This window comes from Cynocephalus volans, chromosome 8 (genome assembly GCF_027409185.1).
Source record: "Cynocephalus volans isolate mCynVol1 chromosome 8, mCynVol1.pri, whole genome shotgun sequence".
NCBI lineage: Eukaryota > Metazoa > Chordata > Mammalia > Dermoptera > Cynocephalidae > Cynocephalus > Cynocephalus volans.
Window position 1 is genome coordinate 97,192,836 of NC_084467.1, and position 27,646 is coordinate 97,220,481.

At 55.0% G+C, this 27,646-nt stretch overlaps 1 protein-coding gene across 6 annotated transcripts in view; it reads left to right on the forward strand.

Annotated features, from left to right (window-relative positions):
* The first annotated feature begins 1,380 nt into the window (after positions 1-1,380).
* The window catches only part of KCNC4 (potassium voltage-gated channel subfamily C member 4), a 44,960-nt gene continuing 18,694 nt past the window's right edge, over positions 1,381-27,646 (forward strand). The window contains exons 1-4 of one of the 6 annotated variants that reach the window (XM_063104847.1): positions 1,381-2,052; positions 11,959-12,895; positions 15,369-15,572; positions 22,394-23,456. In XM_063104847.1, the coding sequence (XP_062960917.1) occupies positions 1,381-2,052; positions 11,959-12,895; positions 15,369-15,572; positions 22,394-22,455 (1,875 nt within the window). In that variant the 3' untranslated portion in view covers positions 22,456-23,456. The other 5 variants (XM_063104848.1, XM_063104846.1, XM_063104851.1 and 2 more) reach the window with 5 other exon arrangements.

A 27,646-nucleotide genomic window follows, 5' to 3' on the forward strand; every position in this document is an offset into this window, starting at 1 on the left:
GGGGCGGCGCGCTGGGCAGGGCACTGGCGGCGAGGGGGTTACGCGCCTCGGTTGGGCTGCGCTCCGCGGTGGGAGGCTGAGCTCAACCGCCCGGGCCCTGCACCCAGCCGGGTCGGCCCCGCGCCGCGCCCTGCCCACGCTGCCTCGCGGAGGGCGCGCCCGGGCGAGGCGGGGCCCGGCGGAAAAGGCGCCACTGGAGCGTAGCGTCTGCTGCTATCGCCGGAGGGAGACGGAGAGCCCTCTGAGCCCCAGCCCACCGATGCCGAGGCGCCCCTCCCCTAGGCCACCTCTAGCCAAGGCCGGCGCCCGGCCCAGAGATGGGCAGACGCGTAGATGGCGTGGCTCCCAGCGCCGCCGGATCTGAGGAGCCCGGCGCCGGGGCACTGCGCTGAGGCTCCCGCTTGGCTCGGCCCGGGAAGCCTGCAGGTGTCCTTGGCCACTCGACCGCCGCCCGGGGGACTCCTTCGCCAGTGCCCAGATCCCCGCTCCCCGGAGCGGCCCCGCCCCCCAGGCTCGGCGCCGCGCAGGACGCCCCGTCTGAGGCCCCCCCGCCCCAGCGCGGCCCCCGCAGCGCTGCGCCCAGCCCCGCGCAGCTCCCAGCCACGGACACAGGACCCGAGGCTCGCTGCTGCGGGCGCGCTTGTTTTCCTGCTGCCGCCTCGCCCTGCGCAGCGCCTGCCCGCCCGGCCGCCGCGCTCTGCTCAGCCCCGCCCGCCGTCCGTGCCCTGCGCTGGATTTATGAATGGGGGAAAGAGGCCACATGCCGCCGCCGCCGCCTCGTGTTGACCGCATGCAGCCTGGGCCCGCGGAGCTCCGGCTGCCGTGAGAGTGTCTGCCCGGCCCCGGCAACCGCTCGGAGGACTTGTTGCTGCTGCGTGCCGCCGCCGCGGGGATACCGGCCGCTCCCGGGGCTCTGCATGGTCTGGGAGTCGGAGGGTGGCCCGTGTGAGTGTGAGCGCGCGCGCGCCCCAGACCCTCGCAGTACGTCCGGACTGTCCGCTTCCTCGTCTTTTCGGGGGTAAAGAGGGGGCGTGTCCCTGCCCCGAGCGTCTGTGTGTCTCGTCTTAGCGGGGGAGCGCGGGTTCTTGCCCCTACCTCCCCGGGCCCCTCGCTTGGGTCCCTCGCTCTCCTCTTACCCTTCTGCCTCCCTGCCTGGGCGCTGCCTGCCCAAACCCCAACCACCTGTGCACCCAGGAAACCCAACTCCTCCGGCTCCGCGCTCCGGCGGGGAGGCAGGAGCAGGGCCAAGCCGCAGAGGGGGCCGCCGCCGCCTCCTGCCTCCTCCTGGTCTCCTCCTCCTCCCCCGTCTGACGCTGCCTCCTCGGGAAGGGTGTTTGGAGGGCAGCGGCCGCCCCAAGCCGGAGCCCCGCAGCGCTTCTTATGATCAGCTCGGTGTGTGTCTCCTCCTACCGCGGGCGTAAGTCGGGGAACAAGCCTCCGTCCAAAACATGTCTGAAGGAGGAGATGGCCAAGGGCGCGGCGTCGGAGAAGATCATCATCAACGTGGGCGGCACGCGACATGAGACCTACCGCAGCACCCTGCGCACCCTACCGGGCACCCGCCTCGCCTGGCTGGCTGATCCCGACGGCGGGGGCCGGCCCGAGTCCGATGGCGGAGTTGTGGGCAGCAGCGGCGGCGGGGGCTGCGAGTTCTTCTTCGACCGGCACCCGGGAGTCTTCGCCTACGTGCTCAACTATTACCGCACGGGCAAGCTGCACTGCCCCGCCGACGTGTGCGGGCCCCTCTTCGAGGAGGAGCTCACCTTCTGGGGCATCGACGAGACCGACGTGGAGCCTTGCTGCTGGATGACCTACAGGCAGCACCGCGATGCCGAGGAGGCGCTAGACATCTTCGAAAGCCCGGACGCAGGCGGCGGCGGCGGCGCGGGGCCCAGCGACGAGGCCGGCGACGATGAGCGGGAGCTGGCCCTGCAGCGCTTGGGCCCCCACGAGGGAGGGGCGGGCCCCGGCGCCGGGTCCGGGGGCTGCCGCGGCTGGCAACCCCGCATGTGGGCACTCTTCGAGGATCCCTACTCCTCGCGGGCTGCCAGGGTGAGTGACAAGAGCCCGGGTCTCCCCTTCTCGGGTCTGCAAGGGGCCCATGGCCTTGGTGGGGAGGGGCAGGGAGGAGCTGGAACCGACACTGACTTACCACTGCAGGCTCTTCCCGCCTCCTTCCCAATTCCCCTCCATGGCGCTCAGGGGAATTACACTCCCTCCCTCTCCCCTGCACGCTCCATCAGGAGATTGCACACACTTGACTTACTATTTGGACCCAATCCCAGCTGCTTGCTTTGCCGCATCCCCTCGCAGTGAGTGGGGTGCCCTTAGCTCAGTTCTTCCACCCCCTTTGGTTTGCACACGCCACCCTATCTTCAGCTGCCCTCTGCTCCTAGTCCCTCAGAGCCACAGTCCCGGGGAGCTGGAATTTGGCCTTCTGCTGGGGTCAGACAGGGTTGAGAGGAAGGAAACTAGGACGCCTTGTGTTAGATGGTTCCATGTTGTGCCACCTCATTTAAATCCTCCCAGCAGCACAGTGTGCTAGCAACAATGCGTTTTAGAAAAGGGACAGAGACTTCAGCATCTTCAGTTCATAAGAGGCAGAGCTGAGACCAGAACCCAGACTTCAGTGTAGGTTTGGAAGAGGCCTTCTTTCTTCCAGGGAGCATGCCACACCCCAAGGCTCCCTGCACACCTGGGATGTCCTGTCCTCAGCTGGGGTGAGGGGAGAGTTAGACAGGAAGGGCCTAATGTTCCAGGCCCTTCAGGCTCCCACAGCCAGTGGCCAGCCACAGGCTTCCTGGTGATAATACCAGATTTCTTGCTGTTGCTTTTCTCCCTGCTGCAGTACTAATTGGCCTTCCAAAAAGCCCTGGTTCAAGTTACTGCTTGAGATTGGGTGTATGGTGGGGGAGGGAGAAGCATAAGCTGATTTAGGCAAGACCTAGTCCTTTCACACCACCCCCTCCCCAAGTTAATCTAGTTTCCCTTAAGCCCTTTAGGTGAAAGGGGTTGGGGGGAAACACTCATTCACCCCATTACGCTTGGGTGACTAAATAAAAAAAAACCCTGAGGGATGGTTTTAGAGTCTTTAAAAAAAAACCTGGGAACTGGTGTCTGATCTCATGGCTAGCAGCCTAAAGCCTAGCTGGGGTCTGTCCGGGAGATGGGAAAGAGCAATGACATTTATTGGGTCTGGGGACTGTGGAAACTGGTCAGTACCTCTGGCATCCCAAGTTGTCATGAGTCTCGGAGCCCTGCCTCTACCCCCTACCCCAATACAGTCTGTGCTGGGCTTCTTCCTAGTAATGGAAGAAAAAGTTTCACTTCCCTACCTAGGGGAGGGCAGAGGATTGGGGAGTGGGGCTGCAGGGAGGGGACAGGCTGGCTGAGGTTTTGCCCTTTTGATGTGGCTTAATATATCAGCCTGGGCACTCCAGTTGAAGTCTGAAGTTTGGGGCAGGGTGGGATTAATTCTTCCATTTAAGCAACAAAGAAACCAGGATTCAGGTATGTTGTGTCTTGTCAAACACAACCAATAGAGCCAGCAAACCACCCCCTAGTCTCCAGTCTTCTGATTATTAATACTGATGTGAATAGCTGTATGGAGCTCTGGCTGGCACATGTGCCAAAAGAGGACTTGCCTCCTGCTCAGGAATATATAGATAAAGAAAATTAACAACTACTATTTATTGAGCACCCCGTGCAGGTACTTTTTGTATATACTTTACATTAATCTCTAATCCAGGGCTATTACCCCCATTTAACAGATTGAGACTGTGAGAAGGTAAACAACTTGCCTGAGATCACACAGCTAGATAGTGGCCTTTGAATCAAAGCCAGAGCTCCCTGACTACCTGGTTCTCATGCCTGTGACTACCTTACTGAACTAGGCTGTTTTCTGGAGAGGGGCTCATTTCTTACTCTGGCATGAGAGGTATTCTGAGATTCTGTACCTCCTGTAGATGATACCAGAAAACCCAGGGGCAGATGGGGACAGCAGAAGGGACACTATCACTGCTCCAGGCCTGAGGGCACAGTGCCCTGCTGGGGGTTCTGTGCTCTCCCCCTTCCATTTGCTCCAAGCCAGTAACACTGTCATTCCCCAGCCCTGTTCCCCTGGGTTTGTGTATATATCTTCTCTCACTCACAGCTGCTGCCTCCCTGGCAGGGGCCTGCATTCCTGCAAGGTGGTGGGCTTGGGATGTCCCCAGCGAGGGCAAATGAGGGCAAGAAGCAGCACTGTTCCCCGAGGTGTCTCTTCACACACAGCAACCTGGTCATTTGAGTAGTGCGTTATGACAGGAGCAAACCAAATACCAACAGAAAGTGAACTGAGCTGATTATGAGAGCCTGTTGCCTAGCTACAGGCCTGGCCCAGAGCTGTTCCCATTCCTGCAGACTCCCGCCCAGGGATGCTCATCCCAGCTCCCTTCACTGTGGCCAGGCCCATGGGTGGCTGCAGCTATGGTTCTGTTTCTGTGGCCTGAGCTGGGGGCAGGCACAAGGGGCAGGCTGGTGCTCTCCACACCTGTCCATGACCCGGAACAGAGTGAGGGCTCACCAGGGTGGCTTCACAGAATGAGGGAAACCAATGGGTGTTGGCAGCACCCAGAACCATAGGATCATAGCTTCCTATTTTTCTGAGAGCAGACAGGAGGCCTGACGAGTGGGACCCTGGGACACTTCCCTCCCCCACCACAGTCTCCAGAGGTCTCAGAGGCTGGGCTGACTGTAACTCAGTTATCAGCCCTATTAAGGATTATAGTCCTTCTTTGGCTAAATCAGTTCCTGGATTGATTTTTCCCACCTTTTTTCTCATGAGTAGAGGTGACCACAGGATCCCCACTGCTCCAGGAAGGCAGCTAGAGCTGGGTTTTCATCTTTATTAAGCATCCACTATGTCTCAGGTGCTCAACCTGTGCTTTCTTTTACTAGCTCATTTTGCCCAGCTGAAGCAGGGATTATTAACCTTGATTTACAGATAAGGAAACTGAGGCCCAGAGGGGCTTGCTCAAGGACGCACAGCTGATGGTAGAACTGGCTCCGAGACGGCCTTTGGCTTCTGTAGGGCTCAAAGGATAGCTGCTCACTAGAGAGCTTCCTCCTCCGCTCTCATTTCAGCCCTTCCTTTGCTTCACTCCCTAGAATTGTTTTAATCTGACCTCTGTCTCTCTCTCTCCTCTCTCTCTCTCTCTGGAACTTCCATAGGAAAAACGATAGGAGAGGAGACTAGGTTTTCTTGCCCCCCCCCCCCCCCCCCCCCGGCAGAGGAATGAAGCCAAGGCCTTCTAGGAAAGAAATGCAGAGCTCCGCTCCTACCCACCCCCTTCTGAAGGTTCCTTGGCTTCTCTGGTTCAGACTTTGTCTGGGGATCAGCCAGTTGCTGGTCACGACAGGCTTTGGAGTGAGGGCCAGGACTTGCTTATCATGTGCCCTCGGAGCTAGGATGAACCGGGAACCTGGCCCCAGGATGGCCATGCCCTGGCCTCCCAGCCCCCCAGGAGGGCAGTACCAGCCTTCCCCAGGGCAACCCTCCGCCTCCTTCCTGAGGAGCAGGAGGAGGGCCAGGCCAGAAGCCACAGCCTCCCTGCAGACCCTGCCCTCAGGCAACCTCCCTGTTTCTTCCTGGATTTGTTTTGTGTCTTCCTTTCTGTTCTGAACAGAACAACATTTGCCTCTGAGCATCTTGTCTCTGGATGGCGAGGTGTTTCTGTTTGTTGCTGTTTGGGGTGGGGTGGGGAGTGGAGAAGGGGATAAAATAAATGGTCTGTTTTGGAGAGTGGGGGGAGGAGCAGGCAGGAGCAAACTCAGGCAGCTGGGTATTGGGAGCGGGGTGCCCCATGGGCCTTTCACCTCTGCCAGTGTCAGCCTGGGGTGCGGGCACTAGAGCACCTGTGCTGTCCTTGTTCCCTGGGCACACCAGCCTGCCAGAACCTCTGGTCACCTGGCCCCTGGCAGGGTCCCTGATTGGGAAGTTGGCTTGGCCCATCCTGGAGAGCAGCAGAGGTCCTAGAGCCCTAGTGCCGGTAGGTATTCCTGGGCACACCTTTGTCACCTCTAGCCCCAGTCAGTAGGCTCCTGATCCCAGGCTCCCAAGGACAGGAGAGGGAGCAGGCAGTCACCTTGGCTGCAGTCATTCAGAAGAACATTTACTGAGCACTTACTACAAGCCAAACACCATGCTGGTTCTAGAAATAGAAAGATGAATCTGAGGTGGTTCCTGCTCCTGAAGAGAGCCAGGTCAGGTGGAGTAGGTGGCGGTCGAGGGGAATTACGATGATAATACCAGATGTGTCATGAGAGGTGCCACGGTAGTCATAAAAAGAAAATTCAATAGGAGGTGAGAGGAGGAAGCAAGAAATCTCACCTCTACATGGGATGGGATTTGGTGGGGGCAGGGTGTGCAGGGAAACTTCAGCAAGGAACCAAAAGCTGAGCTGGGCGAGCCTTGTAGGATAATGATTTGGCTCCCTTAAATAATTTTTAGAAGGAGGCAGGTTATAAATAAATATATAAATAAATAAATTTTTGAAGTGGGTAGTGCTGAACCATGCAGAGTTAGGGAAAGGAGGAATTTCCTGGCCAGGAGACCAGCCCAAGTAGAGATAGGGCAACCTGGGACATAGATGGGCACTAACCAGGAATTTCACATGACTAGATAGTAGGTTCTTGGACAGTGATCTGGGCTGGACCAGATCCTTTCTGGGGCTGGGCCTCATTGGCTCTGAGAAGCCCTGAGTACTGGCTCAGCAGAGGGCGAGCACAGGTAGAGACTGGCTGTGGACACTGGAACCAGAAGGACCTGGCTCAGCGTGGGAGGGGCCAGGGACAGGTTCCCTCTGCTGGGATCTGGGCATTAGTGCAGTCCTTCTTCCGGGAGCCCAGAGACAGCTCAGAGATGCCTACCTGGGCAGACCTTCTCCTTTCCTGCCTCCGAAACCCAGGGCTGCCTGGTATCTTTCCAGCACTGCCTGGGCACTAGGATCTCGCTTCCCCAGAAGACTCAGCCCCTTACCCCATCTCCACAGATCTTCCTCTGCAAGTGTCTGGCTGTGTTCTCAATTCTCCCCTCTCCTACACTCCATCCTTAATATAGGTTTTTGGGCATGAGTCTTCTTGTGTTTATCTGTCCATCTGTCTTCCTGGCCCTTCTTGCTTGGGCTCCCCTCCCCTGTCCCTGCTGATTATATTCAGTTCCCAGTGATCGGTGTCTGTCACCTCTCCCCTAAGCCCAGCCTCTGCCAGGTTCCTGAGACACTCTATGCTCTGTGCTGAGTTTTATAAGTATCTTTGCTTTTAATCCTCAAAACAACCTTGTAAGGTGGGTACCACTTTCCCTCAAATACACCAAGCATATGGTAGCCTCAGGGCCTTTGCACTGCTTGTCCTGCTGCGTCTGGAACTCTGGATCTTCATATGACTCACTCCCTCACTCCTTCAGGTCTCTGTTCAGATGTTACCTTGTCCTTGAGGCCTTACCTCACCTCTATTTGAAATAGCTTCCCTACCCTCACACCTTTTATCTCCTTTTTCTCCATAATGCTAGTACTGTCTGACATACTGTATATTTTATTTGTTTATTTGTTGAGTCTCCCTCCATTAGAACGTAAGGTCCAAGGGGCAGGGGTATTTGTGTGTTTTTTTCCTTCTGTTCCCCTGCACAGTGTCTGGCACGTAGTAGGTGCTCAGTTTTCCATTTTATACATGAAGATCCTAAAGCTCAAAGAGGTTAAGAAACTTGCCCAAGGTCTCACAGGCAGTTAGTAGCGGAGTCCAACTTGAACCCAGAAGTGTGTGACTTCACATTTCCACAAGGACGGTCCTAGGGTGGGGTTGGTAAGAAGGCTGGTAATAGGGCTGACCCAGCAGCCGAAACACCTAGGCCTTTGGGGATGGGTGTGTCCTGAACAGGACACAGCCAGCCAACATGTGTTTGAAGGACCCAAGGACAGCAGGAAGCTCACAGGAGAAGCACTCTCCTACACAGAGGCTGAGAGCCTCCTGTCCAGTGTATCGAGACCCTCCTGCATCCTCCCAGCAGGCAGGAGAGGAGCTGCCACTGGCACAGTGGCAAGGCGCTCTCCCGAGGACTCAGTTTCTTCATCTGTAAAACAGCAGGAAGGGCATTGAACTAGATGTCCTCCTGAGTCTCTTTCACTTCTAGAAAGCAAGGATCCTGTGATATTTTGGCTCCAGATGCAGCTTGCCTTTAGAAGCTGCATGCAGGAGTCCGCCTAGGGACCCCCACACCTCCTCGGCTCTTCCCTTTTTATTGAGTACTTACTGGATGACAGGCACTTGCCATGTAGAAGCCCATCTAATCCTACAGTAACATTGCAAGATGGTTACTATTACTGTCCCCATGTTATATTGAGGAACCAGGTACAGAGGACAGCATTTATCATGCTGAGTGGCAGGGCCAAGATGATGAGCCCAGGCCTGAGGCTCCTAGCCCAGGGCTCCGCAGCTCCCCCTTGCCCTCAGTCTGGCAGCACAGGCCGACGATGGGAGGGAGGCTCAGATGCGCCACGCCTGTTCTGCAGGATGGTCCAGAGGGCTCGAGTGTGAGACTCGATGAACAGAAGGCTCAAGTGTGAGACTTTGACCTCTAAGCAGGGTGGTATTGCTGCAACCTGCACCTTTCCTCCCTAGGCCCTTTTTTGTCCTTTTTTATTGAAGCCCCCAATCAAGGGAGTTGTGAGAGAGAAAGCCATAGCCCTGTCCCCAGAGGGGAAGTCCTGGTGAAATGCACTACTTGCAAGCAGGGACAACCACTTATGAAATAATTCAGTTTGGGGAATAACTTAGGAAGAAAGGAATAGTTTGGGCCCTGAAAGGGAAACCGTAACCTTGGGACCTGCCTGGGGGAATGTGCCAGAGCCCAGGCCCCTGAATCTGCCATGCTCTGCCCCAGTTCTGTCTCCTCGAGAAGTGAGGCTTGTTGGGGCCCGCCTGCCACCTGCTGCCCAGCCCTGGAGAAGTTGCAGGGGAGGTTGGGGTCTGCAAGGTTTCAACAAAGGAGGTGTGGATTGTCCCCACTTGTTGGGACAGAGTGTCCAATTGGAAAGAGCTCTGAGCTGAAAGTCAGCAGGCCTAGCCTCAGTTTGATCCTGAGTAGGTCATCTACCCTCTCTTGTGCCTCTGTTTCCCCTGAAAAATGGGCACATGGGGCCACCCTTTACCTACCCTCATCTTCTGAGAGGGTGGAGGTGAGGGGTAGACGTTAACAGATGGGACAGTTCTGCTTTGCGAAAGAAAAGCAAAGGTGAGTGAACACAGGAATAGAGGGTTGTTCCCTAACTCACGAGGGCGGTTTGTACCTCCTGGGCCTGAAGGATTCTCTTGCTGGCTGCAGAATGAGCTCGTGGCAGTGGAGCTGAGGAAGGTAACAGGCAGGTTCCTTGGCCCTGTGGGTGAGAAAGTGGCCGGGCCACACTATCGTCCTTCCCTCCCTGCTCCCTGTGCTTGACCTCTGAGTTTGGCAGCTCTTCCTGAACTTGTTTTACCAAATCACTAATTAACCTCATGCTTGGGCTCCCAGGTGGGCCAACTCTCGTGGCTGACTTTTCCTCAGAGAGAGAGGGCTTCTGCTCCTCATGCTTCCTGGAAGAACTGGGATATGCTGTCCCCACACCTTACCCCAACCCCTTCTGTTTTCCAGGGGAGGGGTTTGTGCCAGGACTCTGGATTCCCAGCAACAAGGCCATGGGCAGGCACTTTCACCAGCTCATCTCTGGATGGCCATGGAGAGCCCACAGGCTGGAGCCATTTGCCTAATGCCCGTATCAGCCTGTATTGTGGCAGCCCATTTCACAGGGGAGGAAAAGTGAGGCCAGAAAAAGAACGTGAAATTTACCTTCACGGGGGAGAAGCAAGCAAGAGAAGCTTCAGGCAAAGTTGTGAAGTAGGGAAAGCGTGTCTGTGGTTCACCACCCCGGCCCCCATCCCAGCCTTCTGTGTTGTTTCTGATCCATCTGAGTTCAAGTGTAAATGAGGTACATTGTGGTATGTGATGGGGGATCTGTCTGAAGCCCAAGGTACACATTGCTAAGGGTGAAATAGTTAAACAGTTCTGAGTTAAATCTGGTCCTTTCTTCCAGGCTGTGACCTTAGGCAAGTATATAGCCTCTCTGGTCTTCGGTTCCTCCTACATAGAATGAGATGATGAGGCCTGCCTCACAGGGTCACTGGGAGGATTGAAGGTGATGACACATAGTGTCTAACAGTGCCAGGCATAGATCATTCCCACGGTTCCCTCCTCAGATTTGCTCCTGCTCCAGAAGTGATGGAGGTGCTGCTTGCTTCTTTTTCCCGGATCTCCCAGTGTTCTCCATCAGTGTGTTTTGCAGTATTGAGAACAAGGCGTGCCCTTCCCCTCCTGGAGCAGACTCCCGAGGAGGAAAGCCCCTCTGAGAGGCAGGTCTGAATCCGCATTGGACAGGGGTAAGGCCACAGTCAAGTGGAAATCAGAGCATGGGGGGTATGGGGTTGCCAAATAGTCGTGGGGGCACAGACCTCACTTACCCACCTATTTAGGCTCAACCTTCTGCTCAGGGAGGAAGCCTGGTCCCACCCACCAAGCAGGACAGGCGGCAGCAGGGAGCATGAAACCAAACCCCAGCAACGACATCCTGACAGTGGTGAATGGCAACATGAATAAGAGATGAAGGCTCGTAATTGCTGTCATTACACACGCATTCATCTCTATTCATAATGATTGGACACTTAACTCCAGCCCTTCCTCTGCCAGTGCTGCGGTCATCATTCTAGCCGGGTCCCTGCAGCCATCAGGATCAGCCACTGCCACTCTCTGATCCTGATGAATGCGGTTCCTTTTCTTTGGTGCTCAGTGTCCCGGGAAACCTCAGTTTGTGGGGAGGGGTGGAACTGTTTACTCTGGGCAAACCACCCTGTCTCCTGCCATGGTACGTGTAGTGTTTTGTCAGGGACTTCCTCACTGTCTAGGCAGTCAGCGGGGACATCCTGAGGTGAGAGACATGAGAGGGGCTGAGAGTTGCAGCTTGAGGAGGTAGGTCATGATTGGAGTATGGCTAGTAGCTCAGCCAGCAAAGTCATTTCTTGCAACCCCATACCTCTGGGCATCCTTTAAAGCAGTGGACCTCAAACTTTAATGTGCATCAGAACTACCTGGAAGAGGGCTGGCCCGTGGCTCACTCGGGAGAGTGTGGTGCTGATAACACCAAGGCTATGGGTTCAGATCCCTATATAGGGATGGCCGGTTGCTCACTTTGGAGAGCGTGGTGCTGACAACACCAAGTCAAGGGTTAAGATCCCCTTACCGGTCATCTTTTAAAAAAAAAAAAAAAAACTACCTTGAAGTTTTGTTAAAATAGGTTGCTGGGCCCTACCCCTGGCATTTCTCATTCAGTAGGTTTCAGTGAAGTTTGAAGTTTGCCCTTCTAACCAGTTCCCAGGGACCTGGTGTTTCTGGTCCAGGACCCCACTTTGAGGATCACTGCCTTAAAGCCTAGTTACTCCAACTGTGGTCTGTACACAAACAGCCTCAACTGAGAGCTTGTGAGAAACGTGGAATTTTAGGCCTGTGCTACACCTGGGTCAGAATGGCATTGTAACAAGATTCCTGGATGGTTTGTACACCTATTGCAGTTTGAGAAGCCTTAAAGCATGAGTGGGTTATTGTTGGGCAGAGGCAGCATAGGCAGGGCCAGGCAGCTGTAGTTCCCTGACCAGTTGCTTCCAGCCAAGAGCAGCCTCTGTCTTCTGTGCACCAGGACAAAGATTGCAAAGCATTGCCCTAGAGCACCGAAGCAGATGGATAAAGACCCTCTGAAGGGGGAACTCCAGCCTCTGACTGTATGTTAATCCCACCTGTCACCATCTAACAGACTGCCTGGTGTGCAGAGGTCCCTGTCCCCAGCAGGACCCCTCCATCCCTGCCTGACAGCTGCCCCTCCTCTCCTTTCTTGCCCCCAGGTGGTGGCTTTTGCCTCCCTCTTCTTCATCCTAGTTTCCATCACCACCTTCTGCCTGGAGACCCATGAGGCTTTTAACATTGACCGCAACGTGACAGAGATCCACCGAGTGGGCAACATCACCAGCGTGCGCTTCCGGAGGGAGGTGGAGACAGAACCCATTCTGACCTACATAGAGGGCGTGTGTGTGCTGTGGTTCACGCTGGAGTTCCTGGTACGCATCGTGTGCTGCCCCGACACTCTGGACTTCGTCAAGAACCTGCTCAACATCATCGACTTTGTGGCCATCCTGCCCTTCTACCTGGAGGTGGGGCTGAGCGGCCTGTCATCCAAGGCAGCCCGGGACGTGCTGGGCTTCCTGCGGGTGGTGCGCTTCGTGCGTATCCTGCGCATCTTCAAGCTCACGCGCCACTTTGTGGGGCTGCGCGTGCTGGGCCACACGCTCCGTGCCAGCACCAACGAGTTCCTCCTGCTCATCATCTTCCTGGCCCTAGGCGTGCTCATTTTTGCCACCATGATCTACTATGCTGAGCGCATTGGCGCCAGGCCCTCCGACCCACGAGGCAATGACCACACCGACTTCAAGAACATCCCCATCGGTTTCTGGTGGGCTGTGGTAACCATGACCACGCTCGGCTATGGGGACATGTACCCCAAGACGTGGTCGGGCATGCTGGTGGGGGCACTGTGTGCTCTGGCTGGCGTTCTCACCATCGCCATGCCCGTGCCTGTCATTGTCAACAACTTCGGCATGTACTACTCCCTGGCCATGGCCAAGCAGAAGCTGCCCAAGAAACGCAAGAAGCATGTGCCACGGCCCGCCCAGCTCGAATCACCCATTTACTGCAAGTCAGAGGAGACCTCGCCTCGAGACAGCACCTACAGTGATGCCAGCCCCCCTGCCCAGGAAGAGGGGATGGTCGAGAGAAAGAGGACAGGTGAGGTTAGGGGTGGGGAAGTGTCTTGATATGCTTTCTGTTGCTATAGCAGAATTACCACAGACTGGGTCATTTACAAAGAAAAGAGATTTATTTGGCTCACATGTCTGGAGGCTAGGAAGTCCAAGTTGCAGGGGACACATCTGAAGAGGGCCTTCTTGCTACATTATCCCATGGCGGAAGGCAAGCAAGCATTCAAGACAGGGAGGAAATAGGGGCTGAATTTACCCTTTTTTGAGGAGCCCACTCCCCCAGTAACGGCATTCATTCATTCAGGAGGGCAGAGCCCTCAGGCCCTAACCACCTCTTAAAGATCTCACCTCTCAACAATGTTATATTGAGGATTAAGTTTCCAACTCATGAACTTTTGGGGAACACATTGAACCTGTAGCAGGAGGGAAGGCGCCTTTCCCCCTAGTGTCCACGAGAGTTCCCAGCTGACCCTCAACCCTTGGAATTTGGGGTCGTGCTGTATTGTGCTGTGCTTCCCTAAGTATGAGATGTGCCTTCTTAAGGGCAAAGCCTTAAGGCCGAATTTCTTTGTCCTCTGGCACTCCGACAGCTTCCTGAATGTCAGGGTCTGTGGAGTGAGTATCCACCCAAAGCAGGCTTTGAGGCAGCGCATGGGGCTGTATAATAGAAGCCCTGGTTTCTTATTCCATCTTGGCCACTGTGCTGTGTGCCCTGGAGCCAGTCATTCATCCTTTCTAGGCATAGGTTCCTCGCCTATAAAATGGGGATGATATCAATATCCTATCCCCAAGACTTTGATGAAACCTAGATGAATGACAGATATGAAAGCACTTTGAGAATTTTAACCACTTTACAAAAATGTCAGGCACTGTCATGATTAGCCAGAGAGCAGGGCAGCTTTTCTTCCAAGGTGCCTCAACACATGAATCACTTCTTTCCAAACGTTCGAGTCTGGTGTCTCTTGGCCTAATAAGCGTGATAACGTAACGGCAGTGGGAGGCTGCCTTCTGTTCAGCACAAGCTAGCTTGAGTGCTGGGCTCAGGGTTTGACATGGAGTAGAAGGGAACTGAGTAGGGACTGGCCCAGTGTTGGAAAGGGGAGGAACATGGAAGAAACTGGATGGGGAGGGCCCGGGAGTCTGAATCCTGTCCTTCAAGGACAGAAAAGGCCATCCCAAGAAAACTCACCTCCCCTTGAATTAGGAGATGAGGAACAGAAATCAGCTTAATCCCCAGCAACATGGAGTTAGGTTGGAGAGTGGGAAAGGCATCCTGACTGTTAGGTATGGGCTGAGCTCCTGAGAGAAGTATGGGATTCCTGATGTAGGGAGCTGTTGGATGCCAGGCCATTGGGGGGCTGGGATGGGGCCAGGAGAGGAAGGCAGCAGCTGCTGGCTAAGCTCTGGGGCAAAGTGGGACTGGTCCTCCAGGGGAGGTGCTGAGTTGGGGCAAAGGGGGACTGGTTCTCCAGGGGATGTGCCTGACTCAGGACACTCATCTGTGACCTGTCACTGTGTACCCATCATACATCCTGGGGCCACTCATTCCCTAGGGTGATTCAGGGGCTTGGGTCTTGCAAAGGCCTTGACAGAACAGCGTTCATCAGGCTTCCCTCTTCTTACCCACCAAAGTGGTGCCCCTTCCTGATCTCTGAATATGAATCTCCCAGCCCCAGGGAATTTCAGCTTTATTCTGAGGCCCATTAAGGCCCAGGGAGAATCCTGATACCAAAATGTAGAAGTCCTTAGGTTCGCTCCTCAATGTATATTTCTTGTGGCCCTATCTGCCATGCCCTTAGCCTGACTCTGAGTGCTTAGCCACATTAAGTGTGTGCTTGGCCAATGTCAGAACCACTGTCTTCAGACTGAGTAGCCCTCCCCCCCCCGTTCTCCAGATTCAAGGGCCCAGCTTTACCAGTGCTGCTGCCTGACAAAGGCAGGAGGTTAGGGTTAAGAACCCACAGCAGTGAGGAGTTGAATTGGAGCCTTTTTCCCACAGAGTCCTCCCCAGACACAGGTCAGCCCTGAGAGCAGAGGCCTCCAAGTCCTTTGGGTATTGGACTTTGGCCTAGACACCTGTTGAACAAAAATAACTGCCTTCAGGGGGTCCAGGGAGAGAGCTATGGGCACCACTTTAGGTTTAACCCTGGTGGTGCCATCCCTCACCCCAGCAAGCCCAGCACTCTCTGCAGGAATGCAAACTCATCCAAGTGTGAGCCTGAGCCAGATCCATGGGGGAAGCAGAGTCTGCCACCTGCCTCTGGCTATGTCACAGGGTAGCCCTCAGCAGGTAGGTTTGGGGAGTCCCTGCTGTAGGGTATCTGTGCTTAGGTTCCATCCCCCAGGATGGGTGGGAAGCCAACCTTCAGGCCGAAAATGGCATCCTGCCCTTTGCCTCCTCCCCTCAGGCACACTTCCCCAGCCTCTCAGGTTGGGGAAGTGACCCCATAAGGAAGGCAGGTGGCCCCTCACGCAGCCTCCTTTCTGTCTGCTTCCTCCAGACTCTAAGCAGAATGGGGATGCCAATGCGGTGCTATCAGACGAGGAGGGCGCTGGCCTCACCCAGCCCCTGGCTTCCGCCCCCACCCCCGAGGAGCGCCGTGCCTTGCGACGCTCCGGCACTCGAGACAGAAACAAGAAGGCGGCTGCCTGCTTTCTGCTCAGCGCTGGGGACTATGCCTGTGCTGATGGCAGTGTCCGGAAAGGTATGGCTCCCTGGGCCAAGCAGGTGGGGAGCCCCCACAGAGCTGAGTCTCCCTAGTCTCCCCAACAGAGCTTCAGGTCCCCTCCTCCCCTGAGACCGTGGCCACTATCTCCTCTGCCGTGGATGTGTCCCCGCTTTTAGAAGGGGTACCTAATATCACAGTCCCTGAATTTGGAGGGCCACCAGCATTCCAAAAGGGTTCACAGAGCCCTCCTCACCGGGTACCCCCAGGGAAGAGCAGTGCTAGAGGGTTGAGAGGACACCAGATCTGGGCCCTCGACCCTCCCTTCCATTTTCGTCACCTTTTCTGCCTCTGGTTCCTGCTGCTGCCTTTAGACCTGAGTCCACAGTGTCCCTGCCAACCTCCCTAGGCCTCCCTTAACACAGCGAAGGCTTTCCCAAGTAAGGAGTCCCAGGAGGTGCCAACAACATTCAGGAGTCAGAGAGCCTGGCACAGGCCCCACCTCCTTCCATCCTGCATGGCGGGGGCGGGGGTTGGGGGTGGTTCTGGAGTCCAGGATGGACTGACCCAGATCTGCAGGCTCCTGGGGTGTGACTCCTCTTGAGCCAGAGGTGATCAGGGCAGGGCAGGCAGGGAGATGGGTTCCCTCTGAGGAATCAATGTTCTGAAGGACTTGGAGAGTTAAAGGGAGCAGAAGGCTGAAATTCCATCCCCATGCCCCAAGCCTACGGCAGGGGCAGGGCAGAAGTTGGGCTGTGAAGCGAGGGATTCCTGGCCTAGAAAAGGGGGGCAGAAATAATGAAGGATGGTTGAAGGCTAGTGGTGGCTGAGAACCAGAGGTCTTAAGACCAGATGCTCTTTCTACACAGTTTCTATTACTTTTTTGTCTTTCTTGCCCTGTCCCTGTGACCTAACCTCCCCAGTTTCAGGACAAACCCTGACTCCCGCCCACCCCCCCTGCCCCCAGCCAGAATAAAGCTCTTCCCTGGGTTCTCTGACCACTTCTTAACCAGCCAGATTTCCCACCCCCAGCTTAATGCTGTCCCCAAACCCCAGACCCAGACTGGGATGAGTGAGGCGGGGCAGTGCTGCTGCAGAAATAGCCTCTGATGCCTCTGTCCCCCTAAAGATATCCCCTGGCCTGCCCAGTCCAGCCCATGCAGTCTCCTGGGGCACCTTCCCAGGCTCTTTCCCCGGTCTTCTCAACACCGCCATTCCCATAGAGTCCCCAGGTCACCCTTACTCTAACCAGGCCCTGAGAGATGTGTGTCCAGCTTTGCTGGACATGTGTCCTATAGGTGGCAGAATCAGGAGCAGTGGTCAGGCTCCTGGAAGGAGATGAGCCAGAGGCCCCAGATAGATGGCTGCAGATGGAGTGCACTCAGACCTCGTACCCTTGCCTGTGTTCCTCTGGTCACCTCTGTGCCCAATCCTCATGTGGATGTGCCCTTCTCTCCCGTCTCCCACTGCAAACATGCAGTGGCTTCCACTGTGTTCTTGCTCAGACCCAGAACTTTGCTCTGGCTGGAGCATGCTAAGCAGATGGCCTACCATGTGGGGGTAAGGGGACCCCCACCCCATGTACGCTTCGAGTAAATAGAGCTGAGTGCTGAGCTCCCCTGCTTTCCTCCCTATGCTGTGAGGGACTCAGTGGAAGTAGAGGTAGGAAGAGGCTGTGAGGGTGCAGGTCAGCGGGTGCACCTGGGGAAGGGGCTGCATGTGTGCATGCAGGGGCTGGATAGCCTGCATCCCATCACCTTATCTCTCTAGGGTGCCTGTGAGGCCCAGTGCTCTATTTTCAAGATGCCTCCACACTGCTTCTTGGCAACAAGCATATAGCTCAGCCAATTAGAGTGACCTTCGAGAGGGAACAGGTGGGTTGCTGGGAAACAGGCCCTGTTAAGCAAGCATTGCAGTCAACATCGCCAGACTCCCAGTGTACACTCAACAACTTTCCCCACGCCATACCATGCTGCACTTCTCTGCAACCAGGCCACATTTAAAATCAGGAGTGAGTGGGCCTGGGCCTCTTCCAGCCACTAGCACAAACCCCATCCTTAACCTGTAGCTGCCCATGTGTCAGAGTGTCAGCTCCCTGGGAGGAAGGTGGAAGGTGCTAATTAGGGCTTCTTAGGGTGGAGAAGGCAGGTGCTGGGGGCTGTGGGGTCTTTGTGCAGTTGGGCTATCAAAGAGCTGGTGGGGAACTTACCTGACAGGACAGGACAGTGGTCAGCTGGGAGTGAGGCCCTGGAGTCAGTCCTCAGGAGCCCAGGTGACCCAGAAGCCAGGGAGAGTCAAGGAGCCTCTCCCAGCAGAGCCCGACCACTCCACTCCAGCCTGGGGCCATCTGCCACACAGGGTCCTCCGGAGCGTGGACCCCATGGAGCTGCTCTGGCGAAGAGCTGCACCGCTCTGACCCATGTGCCTTTTCTTCACCAAGGCTGTGAAAAGTCCAGGAGTCCAAACAACATAGCTGGAGTGGCTGGATCCAGTCTGGGGCTGTCTCCACTGCCATCAGGATACAGCTCAGTCTACCCTCCAAGAAAGCTCCTGCTTTCCCACCCCTTCCACCCCCTCACCAGCCCACCCCCCGGACACTCTGCCCCTTAGTGACAGCTGTGGCTCTCCTTCCACCTGCACACACACACACAGACATTCACACGCCCTCCCAGCTCTTGGTCCTCCTGAGGCCTGAAGGGAGCAGCAGGAGGGAGCTGGTCAGAATGGAGGCAGATTCAGAGCCCTGAGCCTCTCCTCCACAGCAACTGTCTCCCCAGAATGTCCAGCTCTGGACCTTGAGAGCAAGGGGAGATCACTCCAGAGCTTCCACCTCACCCTCCATGCATTCTGATCTCTTCCTGAGCTGCAGGTGCCTGCATGCCCAGGTGTCTGAGCCCTGCCTCCCTCTTGGGGTCCCACCAGGGGCAGCCACAGTGGCCAAGCATGTGTGGTGGTGCAGTGCCCCTGGATCATCAGCTTTGCTGGAGAGCCACACTAACATTAACATTTGTAATTGCTGCAAATGCATTTCCATTCCTTGTGGCTTTTCACCGGTAACCAAACAGCCTGTCTGTCTGTCTGTCCATCGCGCACACCCAGACCAGCAAGAAACAAGGCTGTCCTGTGAGGCATCTCTGCTAGGAGGTTTAACTCCTCAGAAGGGCAGTGCCCACAGTTAGTGCTGCTCTGGGAGAAGAGGCTTGATATTTTCCAGCTCTGGCCTGGGGCACAGTGGGGGGTCCCTAGAGTCACAGCCCTAGTCTTTGCACAAGCCATGGGTGGGCTGTCTAAGTGGAGAGGCCCTCCTCTCTGGGCACCGCTGCCCAGGTTCAGCAGGTGACACCCAGCAGCGTGCCCGGCATCCCATCTGCACCCTGAGCTGTGGCATCTCTCTCTATGCTGCTTCCTCTGCTTCCGCGACAGTTTTTCTTCCCTCTCCTGCTCCCTCAAACTCCCAGCCCTGCCTCTGAGTCACCTGCCACTCCCACCCAGCCTGCGCTCTGTATTCCTGCCAGAACCAGAGACTCATCTAATTTCTATAATTAAGTGTATTCATTTACCCAACGAGCCCGGAGCACAACAAGTTTGTGAGTCATTGGGTGAGCAGGGGTACACCTTGCGCAGGGGCAGCCGAGGAGAAGTGCAGAGACAGAAGCCATCCTGCCCCGCCTGTGCCTGCCCCTCCCCCAGCAGGCCCTCCCAGCCAGGAAAGAGGTTGCCTCAGCCCTCGGCCCAGACGGTTCCTGTTTCACCTGATGGGAAGTAGACCTGACAGCAGAGCTGTGTGCCCGGCAATTTTTAGAGTCAGGTTATGCAACTTTGTACAAGGAATGACTATTAAGGGCCATATCTGCTCCTTCCAGGTTGGGCAAAGGTAGGAAGGGCAAGACGGCATTCGGGGACTCAGCAGGAAGCTGGGCAATCTGGGGACACCCCGAAAGGGAAGCTGGGCAGAAAGATCAGATTGCATGGGGTTGAGGGTGTTGTGCAAAGCCTGTGCCAGGAGTGCCCCCCTCAGCCTTTGGCAGACCCAGGGATGTCCCTTCTGGAAAGGTCTGTTCATGGTGGGCACTGGGATAACCCAGCCCTGCTGTGGTCTGTGGGGCCTGCCTCCAACTTGCTCCCAGAATGTAGTGACACCTACGAGTTCAGAAGAGGGATACAGGAGCATCCATACTGTCACTCTTCAGGAGGGCACAGGCACCTTTAAGTGATGGCATGAGGAAGTCAGTCATCCTACTCCAGTAGGACGGAAACACTGGGCCCCTCTTCCCTCAGAGCTTAGTCTGACAGCCCAACTTCTTCACAAGGACAGATCTAGCCCTGCCCCTGCAAGGCTCCCTGGCCCCAGGGGTCGGGGTTTCTGATGGGACATGATAGTCTAGGTGTCTAGTTTAGCATGGGGGCCATAGCCGTATTCTCCTCTGACTTGTCTTTCTGGTTCAGTGAACCAGGGTTGCTATTTCTGTGGCAGCCCTCAAGTTGTCAGGAGCCCAAGTTTCCACGGCACCCACCGCCTCCTTCCCTGTCTTCCCTCCCACAGGGATGGGCATGTTCACCGCACCCTCTGGTGGGCACAGATGTCCCTGGGCAGCAAGATGCAGCAGTTCCAGGCTTGAGCCCCTCATGTGCTGGGGAGATGGGCCCCCACCTCCCTCCTGGCTCTCTGGCTTCACCGGAGAGAGACAAGACCCAGCTAATGGGAGAGCTGAGTAGGATATCTGCCCCCAGCTCTGCCTCTTAGGACCCCTGGGCCTTCCCAGAGCCCTGGGAAAGGGCAGAGGGAATCGTGGCATTTACAGAGCCCCACTGTCCATCAGGCTTTGCCATGGGAGGCAGCTGCCTGCACAGGCCTCAGGCTCACCAGTCCTTGGGCCTCCCTCCTTGGGAGAAGGTTCTGCCCCACTCATAGTGTGAGTGTAGTTTGCTTTTCCTTGGACTGGACTTAGTCTTGCTCCCATTACTTTGGCTTTTAGAAGCCTTTCCCCAACAACTAGGGCTCAGCCCCTTCCCACAGAAGAGGAAAGCAGCCCTGGAGGGAGTTCTTAACCTTCCCATACAGTCTGTACCAGGACTACTGACAGCCACTTCTCAGCCTCCAGGCCTTCTAAGGAGTGGCTGTGAGGTAGAGCTTGAGGGGAAGGAACTGTGAGCCTAGAGCCTAGACTGACAGGAGCTAGATGGGAGGCCATGTGCTGGCTGAGGCCAGGGCTACCTTTCCTCAGAGCTTCCTGGGAGAGGAGAGCCTCTCCTGCGCTGGCCAGAGATATGAAATCCCTGCTCCAGCCCTGGTGGGTCAAATAGATAGATTCTGGAATGAGATTCCTAGGAAAACCCCTCCCCAATTCTCAGAGGTCCCTGAGGATGGAGAGCCTATGGAAACCAATGACAAAGCAGCATGAGGCCATTATCCACCCCCCACCCCCCCAGAATGGGCTGTTCCATTCCCTAGCTCTCTGGGGGCACTGCACAGCTCTGCTGTGACTCCTGCCTCACACCATGCCCATCCAAAGCACCTTGGTAACCCAGGCATTCTCATCAGTGTGTCTTAGGATCTAGTTGCCTACAGGGAACCCAAAGAAATGTTCCCTTCCCCTCATGAGTAGGGACCAGTGTCAGGGTATTTCTTAATAAGTTATATGAACTGGTTGGTGTTAGGAGCACAGGGCAAGACCACAGCTCTCTCTGCTTATCTTCAGAAATGGGGCTCTGAAGAGCCCTGTGCTTTTCTGATTTCCTCAAGAATAATACCCAGAATATTAGTGGGCCAAGGAGCAGCATCTAAGGAGGTGGCTGGAGCACTAGTCTTAAGGAGCTGGAAACTGTCACTCCAAGATGAGAAGACCCTTTCCCTAGGAAAGCAATGGAGGTGCTTCAGTGTAGCTGGGCAGCCCAGTGCTGCCTGTGAAGCTGTGAGGCCTGGATGCCGAATCTGATCCCTGCCTTGATGGCAGTCCTAGCCCTGGACCTCAAACTTAATAGCTACAGAAGTTGACCTGGAGGGGGCTGAAGCTCCCACCTGCTCTATTGACACAGATCTGCAGCTGGAACCTGTGTTCCCACTGAGAAGGGAAGACCAGGCCATAGCGATCCCAGGCTGAGGATGGGATGCTGATGAAGGCTCACTGAGGGGTTGTGTTTCTCAATAAGATGCTATTTACTGGCCTTCAGTCCTGAGACAGGCTCGTTCGTCCTCCTTGACCTTCCCCTTCAGCATTCACCTGAGGCTGCATGCCCTCTGACTGCTGGGGCTCTGTTCCTGCCACATTGAACAAGGGGGCAGGGCACAATACTCAGGAGACTTCATCACTATCTCCTTGGGAAAGTGGAATAGCCAAGTATGGTGACAGCAGATGGAGCTATTTGGGGGAGAGCTCAAGTTAGGCAGGCAACAGCTGGGGTGATGCCCCGTGAGCCACAGACCACATCAGGAACTTTCCCCACGGCCTCTGTGCCAGGCTGCAGAACTGTGGTCTTTCCACTGTACTAGAGCTTTGAAGACCTGAAAGGCTAGTGGTTCCTGGGGCTAGTGGTTACCTGAGCAGGTATGGGGACGAGCTGTAACATCACCTGAGTCACGTTGGCACAGAGCTGGGTTGGCAGAAGGGTGATGAAGGGCTCACCGCATTCCCTGACTCATCCCTACTCCTCCTGGCTTCTGAGTCCTGGGTTCCTCATGCCTTCTAGCTCTGCTCCTGGCCTGCTCCTTAACCCGCAGTCTGTGGGTCAGCAGCTGGCTTCTTTCTAACATCTCATTCTTTGTTTCTCCCTTTCTTTTGTTGAACTCCTTGCCCCCAGAAGGCAATGTTGAACCGAAAGCGTGCGTCCCAGTGTCTCACACCTGTGCTCTTTAAACACAGAGACCTGCCAAGACGCACTCTCGTCCAACTATGCCCAGGCTGAAGTCCTCACCCTCTCTTAAAGCGGCACCAACGTGAGAGAGACAGGCAGACAGACAGAAAGCCAGAGGCTTAGGGAAACTCTGGAACCCAGGCAAGAATCTTTCACTGGCAAAGACTCAGATATCGTTGTTTGCACAGGACTGGTGGAAAACCTCTCATGCAATCCTCAGGGCCCAGAGTCATCTGGGTCTGACATTCTGTTCTACTGTACATTGAAGAGATATATATGCACATATAGTATCTATATTCATACATACTATACTCTTATGTGTGTAGTGCACGTGCTATTGGTGGTCTATCTTCTTTGTTAGGCTGTGTCTCCCCAAGCCCTTGCCCGAGTTTCCCATCCCCTTCCCCTTCACTGGTTCCTTGTTTCTGCTGACCATGTGTGTGGAATGTCCCAGGAAAAGTGCACCTGGAAACTGCCAGTACAGCTGGGTGGTCCCAGGCTGCTCTCTCTCTTGGGGGTGTTTCCCCAACAGCAGGTGGCCTGTTGAAGTCTGTTGGAGGCCAGACTGCGCCCCCCGCCGGGTCACTGCTCCACTAGCCCCGCCCCACCCCAGATTGGGGTTCTACCTCCCACCCTACTCCCCAGTTGTGGGTGGACTTCCAGGGGCTCCTCTGCAGCCTCCTCCACTCCCTTCTATACCCTCTGTCCTTGACTGAGGGGACATTTTGTCTTTTTTATTTTTGATTTTTTTGTTCTGTCTCCTTCATCTGTTTGTTTTCAAAGATGCTGCGGGGCAGACAGGCAGGGTAGGGGTCTGTATGTCCATCTGGCTCAGGGGTCTGAGAAGCGGAAGCCTCGGGCGAGAGGAGACCAGTTGCAATACCATACTTCCTAGCCGGTGGCCAGAGGATGTGTGCAATAGCAGAGGCCAGGTGACCCCTTCAGCCTTGGCCTCTGCCCCTCCCTCAGCCCTCCCTCCCAGCTCCTATCCCTCCCTGTTCCTCCCTGGTGTTGGTCAGTCCTTTTCTAAAGCTATTTCCTTGTATGTGTCTGAGGCATGCCCAGGGTGGGCCCTGCTGCCCTGTCTGCACACCTTCAACTGTCGCGCTGTGCTCGAACCTCAATAAAGACATCTGGAGTGTCCCGCTGCTCCTGCTGTGTGAGCGCCTGCCTCCGCCTCTCCTTTCTGGCTCTGCGTGGGTGGGGACCTCCCTGGGCTCCCACCCTCAGCACCTGAGGAATGCAACACACTCTTAGCTTAACTCTGCCCCACCAGGAATCATCAACGCAGCCCAATCCCTACATTTTACAGCTAGGGACTAATGCTCAGGGAGGAAAAGTGATCCTCCCAAGGCCACACAAAGAGGACTAATCCAGGACCCTGGGCTCCCAGGCAGTATGCCTATCTCAACTGCTGCCACCTGAATCCCTGCCATCACATAAAGGACTGTTCTTTGTTTAAGGAGTTCCATCATATTCCCGCTTGTGTGTGCAGGGGCCTCCCCTCCTCCCTGCAGTTGCAGCAGTTCTAAGTGGGCCAAGGTCCTGGGAATGCCAAAGTTGTTGCCATGACTGGATGGCTGGCAAACTGAGCCCGACAAGGGACTGGCGGCCCAACTGGGGATCACTTAGGGATGAGGAATGAACACATCCTGGGCCCAGATAGCATGGGAAAATGGTAAGTGATGGTCAGGTGTGGCCCAGGACCCTCATTATGTTACACTGTCACACGTAGGAGCACACGCAGGGCCAGTGTCACGGGCATGTAACCTGTGCAGTTGCTCAAGGGCCCCACACTGGGTTTAATGCTCAGCTGTTGCCGTCATGACATTAATAACCATTGAACAGGGGCTCTGCATTTTCATTTGGCACCGGGCTCTGCCAGGTCTGGGATCATGTTTCTGGATTCTTGTCTTACTCCTCGCTCTTACTCTGAGCATAAATTTAGAGTCATAGGGGCCTCAGTTCTAATCTGAATCTGCCACTTACTAGCTGGGTAACTTGGGGACAACTCATCAAACTGGTTCCCCTGTCTGTTAAATGGTGATAATGATACATCTCCTTCAGAGATGGTGAGTGTAAAGAGAGTGGCCCACTGTCCTGTGTCAGTGCGACATATAGCAGGTGTACACGTGTCAGCTCCCTCCCCACCTTTTTCCTGTAGCTCTCAGGCTTTTCTCTACAGGTTTCTGAGATCTCCCATGTTCAGTCACACCAAGAAAGGACAAGAGCACACCTGGGAGCTGTCCGGGACATGCTACAACAGTAAGGTCAGGACGGCAGGGTCGAGAAGGAAGAAGCGAGGGGAAGCCTGTTCCTGAAGCGTAAGAGCATATTGGCTTGGAGCCTGGGTCAGCCAGGCAAGGCATGGCAGGCAGCCAGTTGTCAATTAAAGATAAAATCTCTCCTCCAGCAGTGGAGGGCAAGTAGGGGCTGTGGCCCCCCCAAACAGGAGAAAGCCATTTGCAGCCAGGCTCGCCTCAGAGAAGCTTGGCCAGGCGATAATGGGATGGGATGCACTGCTGACTCCGTAATGATGTTATGCATCAGGGCCGACGTCCAGAATGGCTGTTTTTTCTGTAGATCAATGTAGAACCATTTCATGGTCAGGAGCAAGCAGCTCAGGGGTGCCAGATGCCAGGGTGGTCCTGAGGGGACCTAAGGGGATGCAGCTGGTGACACCTTCAGACCCCTGGAGGTGAAGGGCAGTGTGCAGGAGGACAGAGCGTTCGGCAAGGGAAGCAGGAGACTGCCCTTCCTCCCCACCTCACAGAAACAGCAGGCCACGCTGACATGGGAAGAAGAGGCTCTGGCTTCCTCTGGCCCCTGAAGCTGGAGTGGAGCCCAAAGTAAGGAGCTGGTTAAAACAACAGTGATTGCGACGGACTTGGAGTCAGACAGATTTTGGTTTGAGTCCTGGCTCCATCACTTCCTAGTTGTATGACCTTGGGCAAGTCACTCAACCCATATGAACCCCTATTTCCTCATCTTTAAAATGGGAGTACTAATAGTACCTACCTTGTTGAGCCATTGGGAGAATTAATAAGTCAGTGCCTGTAAAGCTGTTAGCACATAATCACTGCTTACAAATATTAGGTGGTGGTGGGGGGAGTATTATGGAGCAACTCACTCCGGTAACAGATGATCAGTTTGGTTTGATGTCCTCACTTACGTGCTATGAATTAGCCTCATTTCAGTGAAGCCCTGACCACCTCATGAAGGAGTGGGGATGATAATACCAAACAGCCACCACTTATTGAGTGCTTGGCAATACATTTAATGCTCATAAAAACACATTCCAAGATTGGTGTTATCCTTGTTTCACGGAGGAGAAAAGTGCAGCACAGCAATGTCAGGTCATTTCTCCAAAGTCACATGGCCAATAGTGACAAAGCTGGGATTCAAACCCAAGCAGTCTGGCTCTATGGGCCCAGTGCTTAGCCACTTTCTGAACCGAATAAGGCTGTGGGTCATAACCCCTAGTGTCAGAATTTGTGTTTTAATGTTTTTTATTTTCTTAATCTCAATCAATTCCCATAGTAACGGTATCATTTTCCCTTTTTATAGATAAGAGCACCAAGCTTGGGGACCTGAGTGGTCTCACTCCCTTTTTAATGTGTGTACTGCCCCCCACCCCATACATAGAGGGGAGAGGGATGTCTTCTCAGGCTTCATTAATTAATTAGCTGGAGGTAAAACCAGCTCGGGGAGTGACTGGTTCCTTCCCTCTGTGACCCTACTGGAGTTTTATTCCAATGCTCAGAAGGGGTGAGTGGGGTAGGACTGGTCTGGACACCAGGTTACATGAGGAGCAGCACAGCCCAGAAGTCTCGGTGATGCGAGGGGCAGCAGTGGGGAAGTGGGTTTAGATTATTCTCTGATCCCAGAAAGCAGATCTGGGACCAATAGGTGGAGATGTTAGGAAGGCAGACTGAGTTCAAATAAGGAAGAACCTTATTTTTTTGTTGTTTTCCTTGCTATTTATGAATTTAATACAAGGTATTGGAAAGCATCCCCTACCAAATCAACAGGAAGCCCTGTCACCCTCCCTCAACCCCACTCTTAACTGTTAACATCTTAACACTATCAAATCTGGTATGGGTCCTTCTAGGCCTTTTGAAAAGAGAAGCTTCTAACAATCTGCCAAAAAGGAATGGGCTGCCCTGTGGGGTGGTAAAGCTGCCGTTTCTGAAGTACTTGGAGAGACAGCGAATGGTCGAATGGTCGTGTGCTCTGCCAGGGCTTGGGGGAAGTTTCTGCTCCGCATGGAAGGTGGAGTTAGAAGGCCTCTTCCAGTTCTAGACTTGGTGACTCACGTGGGGCTGCACAGCTAGAGGTGGGGCCAGAACACAGGTCTGAACAGGACTTGGATGAGCTCCCTTCCCAACATGGTTTTCCTCAAATTCCTTAACTCTGGAGCAGAGTTCCCTGCTAGACTCACTTTTGGCCTCTTCCTGGCCCTCAAGGGTGTAAGGCAAGGCAAGGACACACCTGTGCCACATCTAGTCTGGAGTAACTCGGTGGGCGCCCTGGGTGTGAGTTGTGATGTGACTCAGTGCCACCCTCCTGGGCCCATGGCATCATTGCAGTGAGCATGCTCCTTCATTTCCTAGATCCAGCTCTGGGAGTGTACACCTTGGTGCCCACACAACAGGTGGCACTTGAGCTGGCTCAGTCACACCCAGGCCCAAGACAACTTGTGTCACTCTAGAGGCCTACCAGGGACTCCAGGGACCTGGCTCTCCTGGTCAACCTCAGGTGGGCCTGACCCAGCGTCAGGGACTGAGGAGAGGGAGCCAGGGAGAGGGCTGTGGCTCCAAGTCAGAGGGGTCAGAGGCCTCATGTTAGTGCTGGAAGCCCTTACCTTTTTTCCCCTCAGAGTTGTGGGCCCTTCCCACCCCCCACCCTCATTTACTTGCTTCTCCAGGGATTCCTGGAAGGGTAGTGGTTAGTGAGCATAACCTAGCTGAGTTAGGGTCCCTGCTTCCTACATCAGCAATCTCTGGCTGCTGGATGGGGAAGAGGGGGGTGCTCCTTTCTTTCTCTGTCCACGCACTTTCCTAGGTGACCTCATCCACCCCCATGGCCTTAACCATCTTCCAGGTGCTGGTGACTTTCACATTTATGGTTCCAGTCCAGAAATCCCCTCAACTCTTCATTCATTCATTCATTTGACAAGTGCATATTGAGCCTCCTCTGTATTCCAGGCACTGCTCCACATGCTGGGACTACAAAAGTGATCCAAGTAAACAAACCCTTTC